Here is a 16,683-nt window from a genome sequence, read left to right on the forward strand (position 1 = left end):
TACTGGTTTTCCACAGATTTCTAAGACTCTCTTGTACGAGATAGTGACAGCAAGATTGGGTTACCGTAAGTTCTGTGCACGATGGGTGCCCAAAATTCTTACCGACCACCACAAAACTCAAAGAATGGCCTCTGCATTAGACTTTCTGTCACATTATGAGGACGAAGGAGAACCATTGTTAAACAGAATCGTGACCGGTGACGAAACCTGGATTAAGTACGTGAACCCTGAGACAAAAGAACAATCAAAGATGTGGGCACATTCAAATTCGCCTACCAAACCAAGAAAAGCCTCGCAAGATTTTTCTGCCAGAAAACTGATGGCAACGGTGTTTTGGGATGCCAAAGGGGTGTTGTTGGTTGAATTCATGGAATGTGGTATGACCATTAATCAAGATGTGGAACAATAAAAAAGTTACGACGGGCTATACAGAACAAACGCCATGGTATGCTGACTTCCGGTATCCTTTTTTTGCACGATAACGCCCGTCCTCACTCTGCTTGCAGAACAACGGCCCTTCTTGAGTCCTTCAAGTGGGACATTATCAACCATCCACCTTACAGCCCAGACCTGGCGCCAAGTGATTATCACCTCTTCATGCATTTGAAGAAATGGCTCGGGTCACAGCGGTTTGATGACGACGAAGAGCTCAAAGATGCAGTCACAGGCTGGCTCCAGGCACAAGCGGGTGATTTTTATGCAGAAGGAATTTCAAAGCTTGTGAAGAGATACGATAAGTGCCTCAATCGCTATGGAGACTATGTAGAAAAATAGTGCAAAGATGTAGTTGTAAGATGTATATATTAAAATATTTTTATTTAACTTGGTGTATTTTTTTAAATCAACCGGAGGTTACTTTCTGAACGGCCCTCGTATTTACTTTCACTCATTTCCTTGGGACTGGTAAAGCTACTGTTTCATTATTTACTTTCCTTACACACGCCGAAAATGAAATACTTTCAGATTGAAGAAAGGACTGTAGTCAGTCACAAAATCTGTAATTTATTGCACACCCCCTTTGCCGACTTCATAAGCCAGATCCAAATGCATTCTGCAAACATTTCTAGCCATACTCCCCGCCCCACTCCTATGTGCCCTCTCGTCTCCTTTCATGCAAGTTCATTTTTCTCTGTGACGACATTGTCCCAGCCCCACTTGCCCCACCATATTCAGGCCCATATGAGGTCATAAACCACATCATATCACAATGGACATCCTGGTTAAAGGCTTGCCACACTCTGTTCCTCTCCACTGCATGAAACCAGCACACCTTGACCCAGTGTCTTTCATGCCCGATGACGTTATGCAGCCTCCCCCAGCACTGAAGACTCATGCTTAATCTATGACCCCTCAAAGCTGTCACTGCAGCTCTCACTCAGATATGCATCTGCATCACCATCAATGCCATTCCTCAGGTTCTCGCCCACTCTCTCTACCTCCTCCTCCCTACCCCCCCTTTTGGTTCTGCAAATCGACGTCCTGCCTGAAGATGTGGAGGATGTCACTATCCTCATCAACAACAACCACATCTTCATCCTGCTGCAAGACAACTCGCCCCACCCTACCAAGGACCCCATTCATCAGCCAATCGCCGGCTGCCTTCCACTCCCAAGCAGGGTTGACCACACAGTCCTCCGAACTACAGTAACCCCCCCAGGGAGGATTACACTTCGAATGCTGCCAGCCAATCATATGTGGGACACAGTCCCTCCCCATACTGCTCCATCCTCATGTGTGGGCTGATACCTCATCCACTCACAGCACCTAGAGGCGTGGTCCCTGCTGCAATAACCTCCAGAGATGGGACATCTCCATCACATCACTCCCATCTTCCTCACCACTTTCACTGCCAGACACGCCCCACTTCCACTGCACTCAAACCGTGCTCCACACTGTGGGGAGGGGGGACTGTGTGGCATTGACAAGTTCAAATGACATATCTTCACCATCACAAGTTCTTTGTTTTTAGACAACATAGTTGTGTGGAGAAACAACGATTAATTTACTTATAATCAATTATTCAAACTGACAGTCACAATCGCATTAGTTTATCTTGCCGCCAACCGGTTTCGACCCGCAATGGGGTCATCTTCAGGGCAGTTTACACCATCTGGTCACCCGCTGGAGTCGTCACCCTGCCTGTGCACAGCGAGCGACCAGATGGTCTAAACTGCCCTGAAGATGACCCCATCGCAGGTTGAAACTGGTTGGCGGCAAAATAAACTAATGTGATTGTGACTGTCATTTTGAATAATTGCAAGTTCCTTGGCTCTGTAACCTCATGGCCCACACCATCTTGCTAGTTAAGTTCAATGTATGATTTGTTGTAATGTGAACGTCTGTATGAAATATACCGATTCTTACAGAAATTAGTGTGTTCCTTTGGGCTACAACCCAACAGAAATCTCACACCTTCAATAAACATGTGCAGTCTTTATTTTGTAAGTGCAGTCATGTACCACATATTTAATGAATATCATCAACATACTGTCCCAATTAGATAATGTGCATGTGTAAAACAACTTTTCTAGAAGTAACAAACTACTGCCAAACAACCCTGCTAACAAATTTTTCCAAGGTCATAGAGAAACTGGAGTGCAGCAGAATTGTGGCAGCCATAAAATTCTCAGTCAATGTCAGTTCGCTTTCTGGCAAGGTCTATCAGTTAATGTTGCTATTTTCTCCTTTATCAACGAAATTCTGCAATTGCTTAACAGCAAACTGACACCAGTCTGAACCTATGTGACCTGTCCAAGGCTTTTGGCTATGTCAATCTTGAAATTCTGCTAAATAAAACATAAGTCTATGGGTTCAGTGAAATAATTGGTCTTATCTAACAGACAGGAAGCAGAGGGTAACAATTATTAGCAATAATGGAATTCCAACTTCATCTAAGTGAGACACAGCTGATACCAGAGGACCAGAAGGTTCAGTGCAGGGGTCCTTACTGTTTTTTATGTTCATAAATGACAAGTCAATCTGTACCATTACAGTGAACAAGTTCACCCTCTTTAGAGTTGATACTTCTCACCTAATTGATAAAACAGTGGGGAAAAATCTGTAAAACTTTGATAACAATGTATTTATTGATATCACCGTGGTGACTGACAAATCAGCTAACTCCAGTAAAATGACTGTGTAAAAGCATCTTGGAGATGTATTCATGGCTTCTTCAATGTGTGCTAAGAGAGAGAGAGAGAGAGAGAGAGAGAGAGATAGAGAGAGTGTGTGTGTGTGTGTGTGTGTGTGTGTGTGTGTGTGTGCATGCACATGCACATGCGCGTGCTCCTCACAAGTGTTTTGATGCTTAGTTAATTATTTACTGTGCTCTATGACAGAGTTGTTCATTTTTAGTTGAGATAACTCAAAAATTCCTACACTGGTGACTACTGACTAGAACATGGATAAATTAATAACAACAGAGTAAGATCCATCACTGTTGCAAACTTTGGAGCCATTTTCGACATCAGTCAAGCAGGCACATACACTAGTTTCTATGCCAACAGCTTCTACTTCAACCCCAGCTGAGAAAATAAGTCATTGTGCCAGTCTAGACATGCATCATGCTTCATCTCCACCAAACACTGGTAATGTGAAACTGCCATTATTTTGGTCAACAAACATTGAATTGTGATTTACTCAAGTTGAAGCAATATTTTACAAAAACTGAGTGCACCATGACTTTGAAAATTATACATTAGTGTTAGCACAGCTAGACTGTGATCACATCAAAAATGAGAAGCATGTGCTATACGAACAATTGTATGTCAACCTGAAAGAGGCTGTAATTAAATGTTATTCTGTTCCACTCCATGAATATTTTAAAAACTTGCTCTCATCCCAAACCTACATGCATTTGAAGCCTTCAGAACTGCTGTGGGAATTACATTCATGTGCATGCAAAGACTTTTTGACTGAGACTGCTTTACACCTTATATGGCTCAATATGCTTCCCACAAAGTTACACCCTGTGTTAGCTACTGAAATTAATATCCTACTCAGAGATTTAGCTAAGAAGGCTGCTTACCTTGAAGACAGTGTTTGTTGTGATCAGTTATCATTTCCATCTGAGAGCGGCTCTGGACTGCACATGCTCTGCAATGTAATGACTAGAGACCTGTAATGGGCATGACTACAATTGACAAAACTACCTCTGACTTATCCTGTGCCACAACATGTACACAACAAGCAAGTGATACCTGTTCTGAAATTCCACACCAGTTCACATCCCCCAACAAATCTCTAGAATGAAAAAACCAAACTTCACCAGTAACACAAGTGATTCTTCCAGTTGGTGTTGGTACCACAAAATGTTTGGTACTAATGCAAAAAAATGTTCTGCACCATGTGCATAATCAAATTTCAGTGACAGACGTTAGTTTGCATTCTTGCTCATCATCCATATGAAACACAGCTGACCACAACCAGTCCCTAAATTGTAGCAAAGTGGTGGTTGTAGCACCACAACATTCCAACAGACTGTTTTTATCAAGGACTGGAACACTGGTTCCAAATTTCTAGTCAACTCTGGCTCAGAAATTAGTGTTTTTACCATGGCATCTGTGTTTTGAACCAACTTCAGACACACCCCATACATTGACAGCAGCAAACAATACTCACATCAAGATGTATGCAAATGTGGAATTGCAATACATTTCTGCCCTTCCTTCTGCCCATCATAGAAGTTCATTCTTGCTGATGTTAGTGGCCTGATTTCCTACTTTTTTGCAAGGTGATGGCTGTCTAGTGAGTCTGTCCACTGACAGTTTTCCAAAATTCACATCACCTGCACTAATTCATGGTGAGTATGCTGAGCTCAATTTAGATTGCATGATGATCTCCACATCATACTGCACTAAAGTGGACAACACACATGTGCAGAATGTGAGAAGAAACCCTTTCCTTCTGATACTGTATCCATGATAGACAATGAATTTTATGCCATCTCCAGAAACACTATTGGTGCTTAACTATTGCATGAATTTCTTGTTCTGATAGACCCTGCCAAAGTATGTGAAAAACATTCACACTCCACACAGCATCCTGGGTTCGATTCCCGGCGGGGTCAGGGATTTTCTCTGCCTCGTGATGGCTGGGTGTTGTGTGCTGTCCTTAGGTTAGTTAGGTTTAAGTAGTTCTAAGTTCTAGGGGACTGATGACCATAGATGTTAAGTCCCATAGTGCTCAGAGCCATTTTTGAATCCACACAGCATCACTTAAAAACAATGCCTGGACAGCCTATCTTCTCCTGTACCTGTTGCCTGCTATCAGATAAATCAAAAACAGCATAACAGGCATTGCACAAAATGTTATCAGAGGGCACTGTATCCATGTCAGAGAGTGATGGGGCATCGCCATTCTGGATAGCAAAAAAGGAAGATGGCACATGGAGGCTATGTGGTGACTACAGAGTTCTAAATACTCATACTATACCAGACCATTACCTGGTCCCAATATCACAGACTTCAATTGCACACTTTGTGATGCATCTGCATTCAGCATCTTTGATTGTGCCAAAGTGTTCTCCCAAATTCCCATGGCCAAAGACTATTCCAGTACAACTTTATGCCCTGTGCGTTACATAACACCACAAATACATGACAGAGGTTTATGCATGGTGATTTATGAGACCTCTCATTCATCTTCGACTATGTTGATGACATTTTGATCTTTTCCAAATCCCTGCAAAGTCATTTTCAGCATCTTCAACAGCTTGTTCACCATAATGAGGATTATAGTCCTGTCATCAATCCTGCAAAGTACGTGTTCTCCAGACCTGAAGTTTCCTTTTTGGGCTACAAGACTTCCTGTCCTGGCCTAGTCCACTGCAGCGAAAGGTTTCTGTCATTCAAGATATGCCATGCCCCACTACATATAAAGAAATCCGTCAATTCATCGGAATGATAAATTATTATGGGTGTCATCTACCAGCCGTAACAGTGACACAACAGCCTCTTGATTGACTTCTCATGGCCAAAAGTACCTCCAGCAACAGGCAGGTCCCATGGTATGTGGAAGCAGCAGCAGCTTTCGAAAATTTAAAAACCGCACTGTCTGAGGCTACATCGCTTGCACGTCCAAAGCCTCGGGTGCCAATCAGGCTTTTTGTTGATGCTGGTCAGGCAGCACTCGGTGTGGCAGTATAACAAAAAGTACATAGTTCCTGACAAACATTAGCATTCATCTCCAAGCGTCTGAAAGAAGCACAAACAAAATGGAGAGCCATAGACAGAGAACTGCTGGCCATGTACCTTGCTGTCAAACACTTCCAATCTATAGTAGAAGGTCAATGCTTTGCAGTATTTTTTGATCATCGGCTTCTCATGTCCATTCTCCAAAGGCCAACAGAACAAACCTCATCACATCAAGTGAGAGATGCAGACTTCATGGCTCAGTTCACAACCGACAATCACCACATCAAAAGCAAAGATAAAAGTGTCATTGACTGGCTCTGGGGAGTGGTGGCTGGCAAGTATTGCTATGGGTGGACTGGACAAAGACTGCAGATAGCCAGTGCATAGACACCTTATTCAACAGTACACCCACAGTGCAAACTCTGCCTCACTTTGTCTGGTGCATGTACCAGTTGATGGTTCCTCATATGAAATGTGGGGTGACAGTGGTGGCAACCAATTACATCTGCTTATCCTACAAAAAAAACATTACGAGGTCTTCAATGCAATCCACAACATATCACAAAAAATGGCTCTGAGCACTATGGGACTTAACTTCTGAGGTCATCAGTCCCCTAGAACTTAGAACTACTTAAACCTAACTAACCTAAGGACATCACACACAGCCATGCCCGAGGCAGGATTCGAACCTACGACCGTAGCGGGCGCGCGGTTCCAGACTGTAGCGCCTAGAACCGCTCGGCCACTCCGGCCAGCACAACATATCACATCCCAGTATCAAGGCATCATTCAAATTAGTGACAAGCAAGGTTGTCGGGCCTGGGGTTGAAAAGTATAGTCATACATGGGCTCATTCCTGCCTTGCATGCCAATGAGACAAAATCTCATGGCATGTTAATGCCGCTACTCAGGTCTTCCCTCTACCATTGGCATGCTTTGCCCATATCCACTTAGACCTGGTTTGCAAATTACCACACACTGACAGTCAGCGTTACCTCCTAACCATTATTGATCATTACAGCAGGTGGGCCAAGGCCACACCTCTCACTGACATCACCACTGAATCTCTTACCACAGCACTGATCAACATATGGTTTTCTCACCGTGGCGTTTCTCTCACCATCACAGTTTACCATGACCATCAGTTTGAAGCAATGCTATTCAACCACGTACTCAACTTGTGTGGTGCCCATTATGGTCATATCACAAGCTATCATCCTGTTAGCAACGGCACATCTAAACGCATCCATAGGTCACTCAAATCTGTCATCGTGTGCCGCAAAGAGTCATGAACTGATAGTCTGCTCTGGGTACTGTTCGGCCTCTGGACAGCATTAAATGATGATTTGTCCTGTTCTCCAGCACAACTACTCTTTGGTGAACAACTGCAGGTGCCAGGTGACTTCATTGCACCTTCACCTGAACTTTAGTAACAAATTGGAGCAACACATCATTTGTCTACAGTCATGCAAACCACAAAGCCATAGTCAATGTGATAGTTCATCTTCAAAGAACTACATCCATCAATGCATATATGGCTGTGTGGTGATGTGGTTTGGCTGCCTCTCATTTCCCGATACTCTGGTCCATACGAAATGCTCTCAAGGGGACCTAACACTTTCCTTAACCACAAGGGAGCAGACACTGAGACAGTATCAATAGAAAGACTCAAACCTGCCTTCATTGTTCCTCCCTGAGATGAACTACCATGCAACCCACCTGTGCTGACACCTGCACCAAATGCCCCTGCAGCCACACCTGCTGCACCACTATTCACTTGCACTGGCAGACAAATAAAATGCAAATTCTCATCAATTCCTTGTGCACCAGGCTATCATGTGCACAGTAAGGAAGGGGTGGGATGGCTTCACTCTCCGAAACTCCAATGGCAATGCCTCCCTCTGTGCCAACTTATGCCCAGGTGCTCACAATGGCTCTCACTGTTCCCACATCTGTCAATCTGTCAAGAAATGGACCATCCATGCCTCCACACAAGTGGCCTGCCACAGACGTGAGTTGGTCACCTCCCACAATGCCCTTGAGGAGGATGGAAGTCAGGTGAGGCACAATGTGCCCATGATCCAAGCTGTAGCCACTACAACTATTAAAGTGAGGGGAGCACTTGTGGAGACCACTATACCAACAAATTTATTAACTTTAGTGAAATGACTGTGTACAAACTTATTGGAGATGTATTCATGGCTTCTTCAATATGTGCTGAGTGCATATGTAGCTGTGCTCCTCACAAGTGTTTTGATGCTTAACAAATTACTTGCTGCACTACATGACAGTATTGTTCATTTGTGGTTGAGATACCTCATAAATTCCTTTCATTATCTCCTACATCATCAACTGGTTTAGCTGTAATGGACTTTCAAAATGTTAAAAAATTGATTATGTATACTTTCTCATGACACAGAAAGAACAAGACAACATACATACAATAAAAAATGGGCAACAAATACAGCCAGTGGACAATGCTAAGTCCTTGGGTGTGAACAGTGATAGGAAACATGAGGGATAATTAGTCCCTAGGAAAAAAACAATCACTCATAAGATATGCATTATCATTCAAGACATTCTTGCAGGAATCTGTTTGAGAAACAACAGTTTTTTACAGTGAGTTCTCAGTATATCTTCTCAATTATATGTTTCATGAAGAGACCACTCACTTTTCAAAACTAGTAGTTCATATCATACAAGGCCAAACCATTACTTACATAGTAACAAGACAAACTTTATCCTTATGCTCAAAGAATTAAACTATGCACATATGAAAATTTTCAATGCTCTACCTAGGTACACCAAAAGTCTTGCTCTTGAAACACTAAAATTCAAGGGAAAATTGAAAGAATGCCTGTTGAAAAATTCATTCTACCCAGTAGTGAATTTTTAGCATAACTGAGCATGTATGCTGTCCTATTCAGTGCAAGCATAAACAGAAATTATTTTTTCTAGTAAAAGGTATACTGTATTGATTTTCAAAATATTAGTCTACTACTAATATGATCATCTCATAGTGTATGTACAAATATTAATTCTGATGCCTTCTTGTATTATGAACCTTATTTATTTCCTTGTCTTATGATGTAACATTAGTTGATATGAACATTATCATGAATTTACAATATTATGCTCTACTTTAGCCATTATTATAATTTTATGAAAAATTCACGTATTGTAAAAATGATGTCTCATTCCACATCCTAGCAGATCTAATGCTGTTGGGATCAATGGAACTCTCAATAAAAGAAAATAAAAACTATCATGTTGCCTCATAGCTTGAAACTGCTTCACAAGTAACTAGAACTGTACACGGTCAGTTATAAACTACTAAAACTTATAACCTAGAGAAAGTTGGCCTCTTCCAGTCATTGTGGTTGGGTAAACTGTATTTTACTGACTGGAGGCCATGCTACTGAGAGAACTCTTTTTAATCTACACAGCTTGCCAGCTTTGTAAATATACTACAGCGTTTAATGGCTCTCATCAATTTTTAGCCGGCATTGAGGTACTAAATTCCAGAATGGTGTGCCTCATGTGAAAGTGGCTGTAATTTTTCCAAGATATACACTATTTTATTGATAGTAAGATGTGTGCACAGAAGGAAGCTATTGTGGCAGTTCTGCTCACACTATCAAATGCTATATAAAATGCATGAAGATCTCAATGATTGAGCAGATGCTACACATGCACATGTACACACATGCATACATTTCTCTACACACAGCAATTTTTTTTTTTTTAACCATGTAGGTACTGTTTTACTACATTAATCCTTACGCACTATATTTTCGCTCTTTGGTAATCCTTACATTGACATTTTTCTTTTTCCTAATCACACATGTGATATAAATAAAATACTTAATTTTATTGATTGTTTACTGTTATTGCACCTAAGCATTGTTTGTTCTACCTTCCGTTATACTGTAACCATTAATGGATTCATTAAAATTCTAGTCTAGACATAAATTTACACAAAACCCCTCATATTGCATCTACCAAGTGTCATATTTAGGTAAATTTGCACATGACAGAGTCAGATAGATGACTAATCCAACTGGTAGTATGAACTAAGTGAACTGGAAATGCAGTGTAGGCAAATTCTGTAATTAAGATAAGGTCAGTACAGCAATTATCATGATTCATGAGGGCTTTCTTACTTCATTTGGAATGAAAAAAGTAGCAAAAATTGACAATACTTAAAGGTACATCACACAATCTTCTAGAAATCACATTTGAGTATGCAAAGTACTTTTCTTTTGTAGTAAAGTGGCTGAATAGTCTTTTAATATACTACTATTATGTTTTTCATCTTTCAAAAATGTGCTTTAACTAACTTACAAATTAACTAACTAACTGAGAGTAGGCTTATGATGCATTTTATTTGCTAATTCAAACAGATACACTGTTTTGTATAAAAATTACATATTTTAAAACACATGTACTGTAACAAACTAGTTTTGGTATAGTTGTTAGAGTTAACAGTTGAACTTTCACACTTGTTTGTTCAGATGATCTGTAGCATGAAGTGGTAACTCCAATAAATTCTTGATAACTGATGAAGAAATGTAACACTGTACACTTATAGATTCACACTTGGCACTAACAGGAGACAAGTTTTTCTTGTATCATTCAAACTCAACTGTAGTAACTCACAATCTCTCTATGCAGCATTACATTTTCTTTGCAGCCACAATAAATAATGAGAAAAGGCTGAAAATACTAAAATGCTGCATGTATTCATTTAATCCTGATATTTCTCTCTTACACTAATACTATGCATTATATAAATAGTTGGATCACAGCAGATGATACCATATGTATGTGAACTTTGAAATATATTTTAACATGGCACATGATCTATGGCTTACATCATTTATCACAAAATGTTAATTTCTTTATTATGAAGTGAGTGCACATGTAGCAAAGTAATCAAATGCACTAAACCACTGTGTTTGGTTCGGAACGTCCAATATCTTCAGCTTCATGAATAGTATCTGGTAGACGTGTATTTTTTGTTTCCGGAAAAATAAGTGCTAGAAGGCCTGATGCTAGTGCCATTGCTCCAAAAACAGCCACTGGTAGCCATTCTGCATATGCCACCTAGAATGTAAAGTGGAACTCTTGGTTATGCTAACTCATTAGGTTTATCACTGAAATTAAACAGAAAATGTTGTCACTGTATATCAGATATGGAAAAAGAAGAAGCTGTCACTCACATTAGATAGTCTATATCTATATCTATACTCTGAAAAATACTAAAGTGCATGCAAAGCAAATGCAAAGCTCCATTGGGACCAACTGACTACTGTTTGATCCTCTGCCAATGAGCTCTCATACCACATTCAATCACACCCCAGATGTGTTCAATCGGCTTCAGATCTGGCAATTTGGGGCACCAGCACATCACTTGGCACTAACCACTGTGTTTCCAGAACCACTCCATGATACTCCTGGCCTTCTGACAAGGAGCATTAATTTGATGAAAAATGTTCCAGCATAACAACAAGTGCTGGCACGATGATGAGAAACAGAAGAGCAGAGAAGGCTGTGAGAAGATGTCAACCAATAGTATGCTGACTAGGATGACACCAAGACAGGAGTGGCATCTATGAAGAGAACACAAGTGCTGCACTGCCTAGCCGTGAGCGCAGTGGAAGAAGAGCCATCATACAGACACTACAGCAGTGACTTATGAACTGTTTTGTTTTGCTTGCACTGAAATTGTATACACCAAAGGACATAGATTATCTGCCTGTCACCATTTGCTTGCAACACACCTTTGTGGATATGCAAAGTTAAGTATTGTCAATTTAACTTACTGTAATAAACTCCATTAACATGATTTGCTTGAATTGTTGTCTAGTGATCTGAGAAAACAGCTTCCTAGGCACCCTATATTAGACGAGTGGGCAGGATACTACAAAAATTGCCAATGCCATTGGGAAACGTGATCATCATGAAGGTGTGTATGTGGTCTGCAGCCAGTGTACAATAATCCTTGGCTATCATGGTGCCATGCACAAACTCCACTGAACTCGTGGTTGCCCACATGAATGCTTCCCAGATGTAATGGAGCCACTGCCTGCTTGTCTCTGTCCCGGTGTCAAGAAGCTGTTCCCCAGAAGATCAGCATGATGAAGAAGGTATTGGGATTCATCAGACCCTGCAATGCTCTGCTGCTGCACCAATATCCAGCGCCAATGGTCATGTGCCCATTTCAATCGTAGTTGTCGATATTGTGTTTGTTAACATTGACAATGTGAATTGGTCATTGGCTGTGGAGGCCCATGGTTAGGAGTGTTCAGTGCACTCTGTTCAGACACACTTGTACTCTGCCCAGCATTAAAGTCGGATGTTAGTTCCACCACCGTTCAGTAGCTGCCCTGTTTTACCAGTCTGCCCAGCCTACAACATCAAACATCTGTAATGAGGGGAATGAGGGGTGGCTGTCCAAACACCCCCCCCCCCCCCCCACCCCAGTGTCTGGACATGATTTCACCTTAGTTTTGACACGTGTTGAACAGAATCACCACAGCACTCCTCAAACACCTGATGAGTCGCGCACTTTCTGAAAAACTCATGCTGAGCCTCTGGGCTATCGCAATTTGCCCTCAGTCAAACTCAGAAAAACTGTGAGCCTTCCACATCCTATACATGGACAGCACACTCACTGATACTACATGCACTGTAAATGTGTCTGACTAGTGGTCATCCCTCGCTAGGTGACACTGCTATTGCCTGGATGGGTTTATACTGATAGTAGGCTGGTGATCACAATGATCTGGCTGCTCAGTGTATGATCAACCCATTTTATATCCATACAAATTGACACAGCCAGGTATTTGCATCAGTTGACTTATTCCACCTTTGGGTGATACAGAGATATAAATGACATTCATATTTATAGGTTTCTCTGTAGTGGTAATCAGTATACTGAAGTTCGTGCTGCACAAATAACAGACTCAATTAAACTTCCTTCTGTTATGTTGCAGCCAAAATTACGAGGGCAGTTCAATAAGTAATGCAACACATTTTTTTCTGAAACAGGGGTTGTTTTATTCAGCATTGAAATACACCAGGTTATTCCCCAATCTTTTAGCTACACAACACTATTTTTCAACGTAATCTCCATTCAATGCTACGGCCTTACGCCACCTTGAAATGAGGGCCTGTATGCCTGCACGGTACCATTCCACTGGTCGATGTCGGAACCAACGTCGTACTGCATCAATAACTTCTTCATCATCCGCGTAGTGCCTCCCACGGATTGCGTCCTTCATTGGGCCAAACATATGGAAATCCGATGGTGCGAGATCGGGGCTGTAGGGTGCATGAGGAAGAACAGTCCACTGAAGTTTTGTGAGCTCCTCTCGGGTGCGAAGACTTGTGTGAGGTCTTGCGTTGTCATGAAGAAGGAGAAGTTCGTTCAGATTTTTGTGCCTACGAACACGCTGAAGTCGTTTCTTCAATTTCTGAAGAGTAGCACAATACACTTCAGAGTTGATTGTTTGACCATGGGGAAGGACATCGAACAGAATAACCCCTTCAGCGTCCCAGAAGACTGTAACCATGACTTTACCGGCTGAGGGTATGGCTTTAAACTTTTTCTTGGTAGGGGAGTGGGTGTGGCGCCACTCCATTGATTGCCGTTTTGTTTCAGGTTCGAAGTGATGAACCCATGTTTCATCGCCTGTAACAATCTTTGACAAGAAATTGTCACCCTCAGCCACATGACGAGCAAGCAATTCCGCACAGATGGTTCTCCTTTGCTCTTTATGGTGTTTGGTTAGACAACGAGGGACCCAGCGGGAACAAACCTTTGAATATCCCAACTGGTGAACAATTGTGACAGCACTACCAACAGAGATGTCAAGTTGAGCACTGAGTTGTTTGATGGTGATCCGTCGATCATCTCGAACGAGTGTGTTCGCACGCTCCGCCATTGCAGGAGTCACAGCTGTGCACGGCCGGCCCGCACGCGGGAGATCAGACAGTCTCGCTTGACCTTGCGGCGATGATGACACACGCTTTGCCCAACGACTCACCGTGCTTTTGTCCACTGCCAGATCACCGTAGACATTCTGCAAGCGCCTATGAATATCTGAGATGCCCTGGTTTTCCGCCAAAAGAAACTCGATCACTGCCCGTTGTTTGCAATGCACATCCGTTACAGACGCCATTTTAACAGCTCCGTACAGCGCTGCCACCTGTCGGAAGTCAATGAAATACGAGACGAAGCGGGAATGTTTGAAAATATTCCACAAGAAATTTCCGGTTTTTTCAACCAAAATTGGCCGAGAAAAAAAATGTGTTGCATTACTTATTGAACTGCCCTCATACATGATCAATTATTTATCCTGAATATAGAATTTACTATCTAATGTCAGTTATTTATTAGCAGAAAGTTATAAAACATACTAGGAAGCTGGATACCATGTTTGTGAGCTTTTAGACAATTTCAAAAGTCTCACTGATATGGCCTTCAATGCTGGCATGGTAGAGTTTATATCTATGAAGTATATCCATTTTTTACATTTTTAACTCTGCATTTAATAGCCATTCTCATTTATGTGAATATTTTTATTGATGGATCTCATGTGGGATTTTGGAAAATGCATCCAGTACTGGGGTGTTAAACAATACTTGTTTGTGAACTAATGAAAAGTTTTTGAGAAAAAATGGTTATATAATAATTACATTGCTTTCATGGTATATTTGTTTATTTATTCAATTTTGTTTAATTATTCAGTGTTAGTGGACAATGTTGTTATTGTAGTAGCTATGATCTTCAGTTTGAAGATTGGTTGATGCAGCTCTCTGTGCTAGTCTATGTTATGGAAGGATCTTCAACTTTCCACTGTGTGTAACTGTTGCTACCTATACCCACTTGAACATGATAGTTAGTTTCATGTTCCATCAATAATTTGTACAATATACAGTAATGCTGTGAAAAGAATGAGTTTACATTCACATTGCAGATTGATTTGTAAATATGGCTACATGCTGAACATTTACAAGTTTCTTAAAAAATACAGATGTGAATTATTAATTCCCATCCATTACCTTTTGCATATTACAATAACAAAAATTCTTCTGTGGACTAGAGTAGTCAAGCAATCCCTCTCCACTCTACCCCACATTTCCCTCCATTACCAAATTGTCTGTTTCTTGATGACTCAATATATACTAATTTTTCCTAATCATTTTTCCTTAGCACTACCTGATTTGATTTGACTGTTCTCCATTAGCCATGTTTCACTTTCATTGATTTTCATCTTATAACCTCACTAATCATCTCACTCAATTGATCTTCCATATTGTTTGCCAGAATTACAATGGCATTACTAACCTCAAAGCTGTAATCATGCAGATATAATTTTATAGAATTTAAAATCATTACTTTTCCTAAGATTTTGTGTATACACACAATATGTAAATACATTAACACATATCTGTAGCTTCATTAAAGAGTATTTACTATGTTTTTGTATATTTAATATTCTCCTGCAATTTTTTATATTTTGGTTGTTTCAGTACAGCTGGGTCTACATGAAACTACTGAAACGAGCCTGGAGGTGCAAGAGTTGACTAAATGATATTATAAAAACAATATACACTCAACTACACTGGCTACAGAAGACAGCCTTACCAAAAAGAATGAAGAACTGAAGGGAGTAAACTGGTACGAGTATGGATGTGAGTGAGATATAATAGTATTGCCATGTGACTGTAGTGTGATTGTATTTGTGTTGTACTTCTGCTTGGCTGTGCAGATTATTAGCATTTTACATTTTAGTGCAACTATAGAGAGAGAGAGAAAACAAGGCCATCTGTCATAAAGAAGAAGAACAGATTTGGCGAGTAAATATATAACCATTTAATGAAGAAAGTATTAGAACAGAAAACATTAAACATGTAAACAAACAATGCTGCAAATGTGACAATGCACATTTGTATCAGCAATTGCAAATTATGGGGAAAGAAATAAGAGAACTTAGACATGGAATACAAATTTACAGGATCACCACTTTTGCTGTAATGACAATTTACTCAAAATTAAATATTTTCAAAAATTGGCTGAGGATTCTTTTTCTGACTGCCAAAAAGTGGCTATGAAAGGAAGGTATACTAATTGATCATCTAAAGGTACTGGTAAGGCCACAACTTTACAGTGTATATCTTACAAAGTGTTAGGTGTAGTCAGGCATGCATTGAAATATCCTCTTCCTAGAGTGTCACTGTTAGAATAAGACTTAGACAGTATAGTGTTCTACAAGGTTCTACTTATTTAAGCCCCAATATCATGGAATTCCAACTGAAGTTACTAACTAGATTCAAAAAAGATGTAATTCTTAGTTTTGACAAAATGAAAGTTAATAGAACTTTGATGAAATGAAAATTGACAATGACTTATGTTTTGATCAGGTAGTGGAAACTATCATCTGTGACAACAGCACTTAAGTCATGATCATCAGAAGTTTAGCACAAAAATGGATGCAGCCTGTTTGTTAAAACTTTTTAAACAGCCATTTCTAAAGATTTT

The 16,683-nt window shown here is 40.6% G+C and overlaps 1 protein-coding gene across 3 annotated transcripts in view; it reads right to left on the minus strand.

Moving 5' to 3' along the window:
- Positions 1–10,055: 10,055 nt before the first annotated feature.
- The window catches only part of LOC124555521 (organic cation transporter protein-like), a 241,744-nt gene continuing 235,116 nt past the window's right edge, over positions 10,056–16,683 (minus strand). For all 3 annotated transcript variants that reach the window (XM_047129472.1, XM_047129473.1, XM_047129471.1), the window contains exon 11: positions 10,056–11,240. In XM_047129472.1, the coding sequence (XP_046985428.1) occupies positions 11,079–11,240 (162 nt within the window). In that variant the 3' untranslated portion in view covers positions 10,056–11,078. The remainder of the gene's footprint in view (positions 11,241–16,683) is intronic.

This window comes from Schistocerca americana, chromosome X (genome assembly GCF_021461395.2).
Source record: "Schistocerca americana isolate TAMUIC-IGC-003095 chromosome X, iqSchAmer2.1, whole genome shotgun sequence".
In the NCBI taxonomy this organism is placed as follows: domain Eukaryota; kingdom Metazoa; phylum Arthropoda; class Insecta; order Orthoptera; family Acrididae; genus Schistocerca; species Schistocerca americana.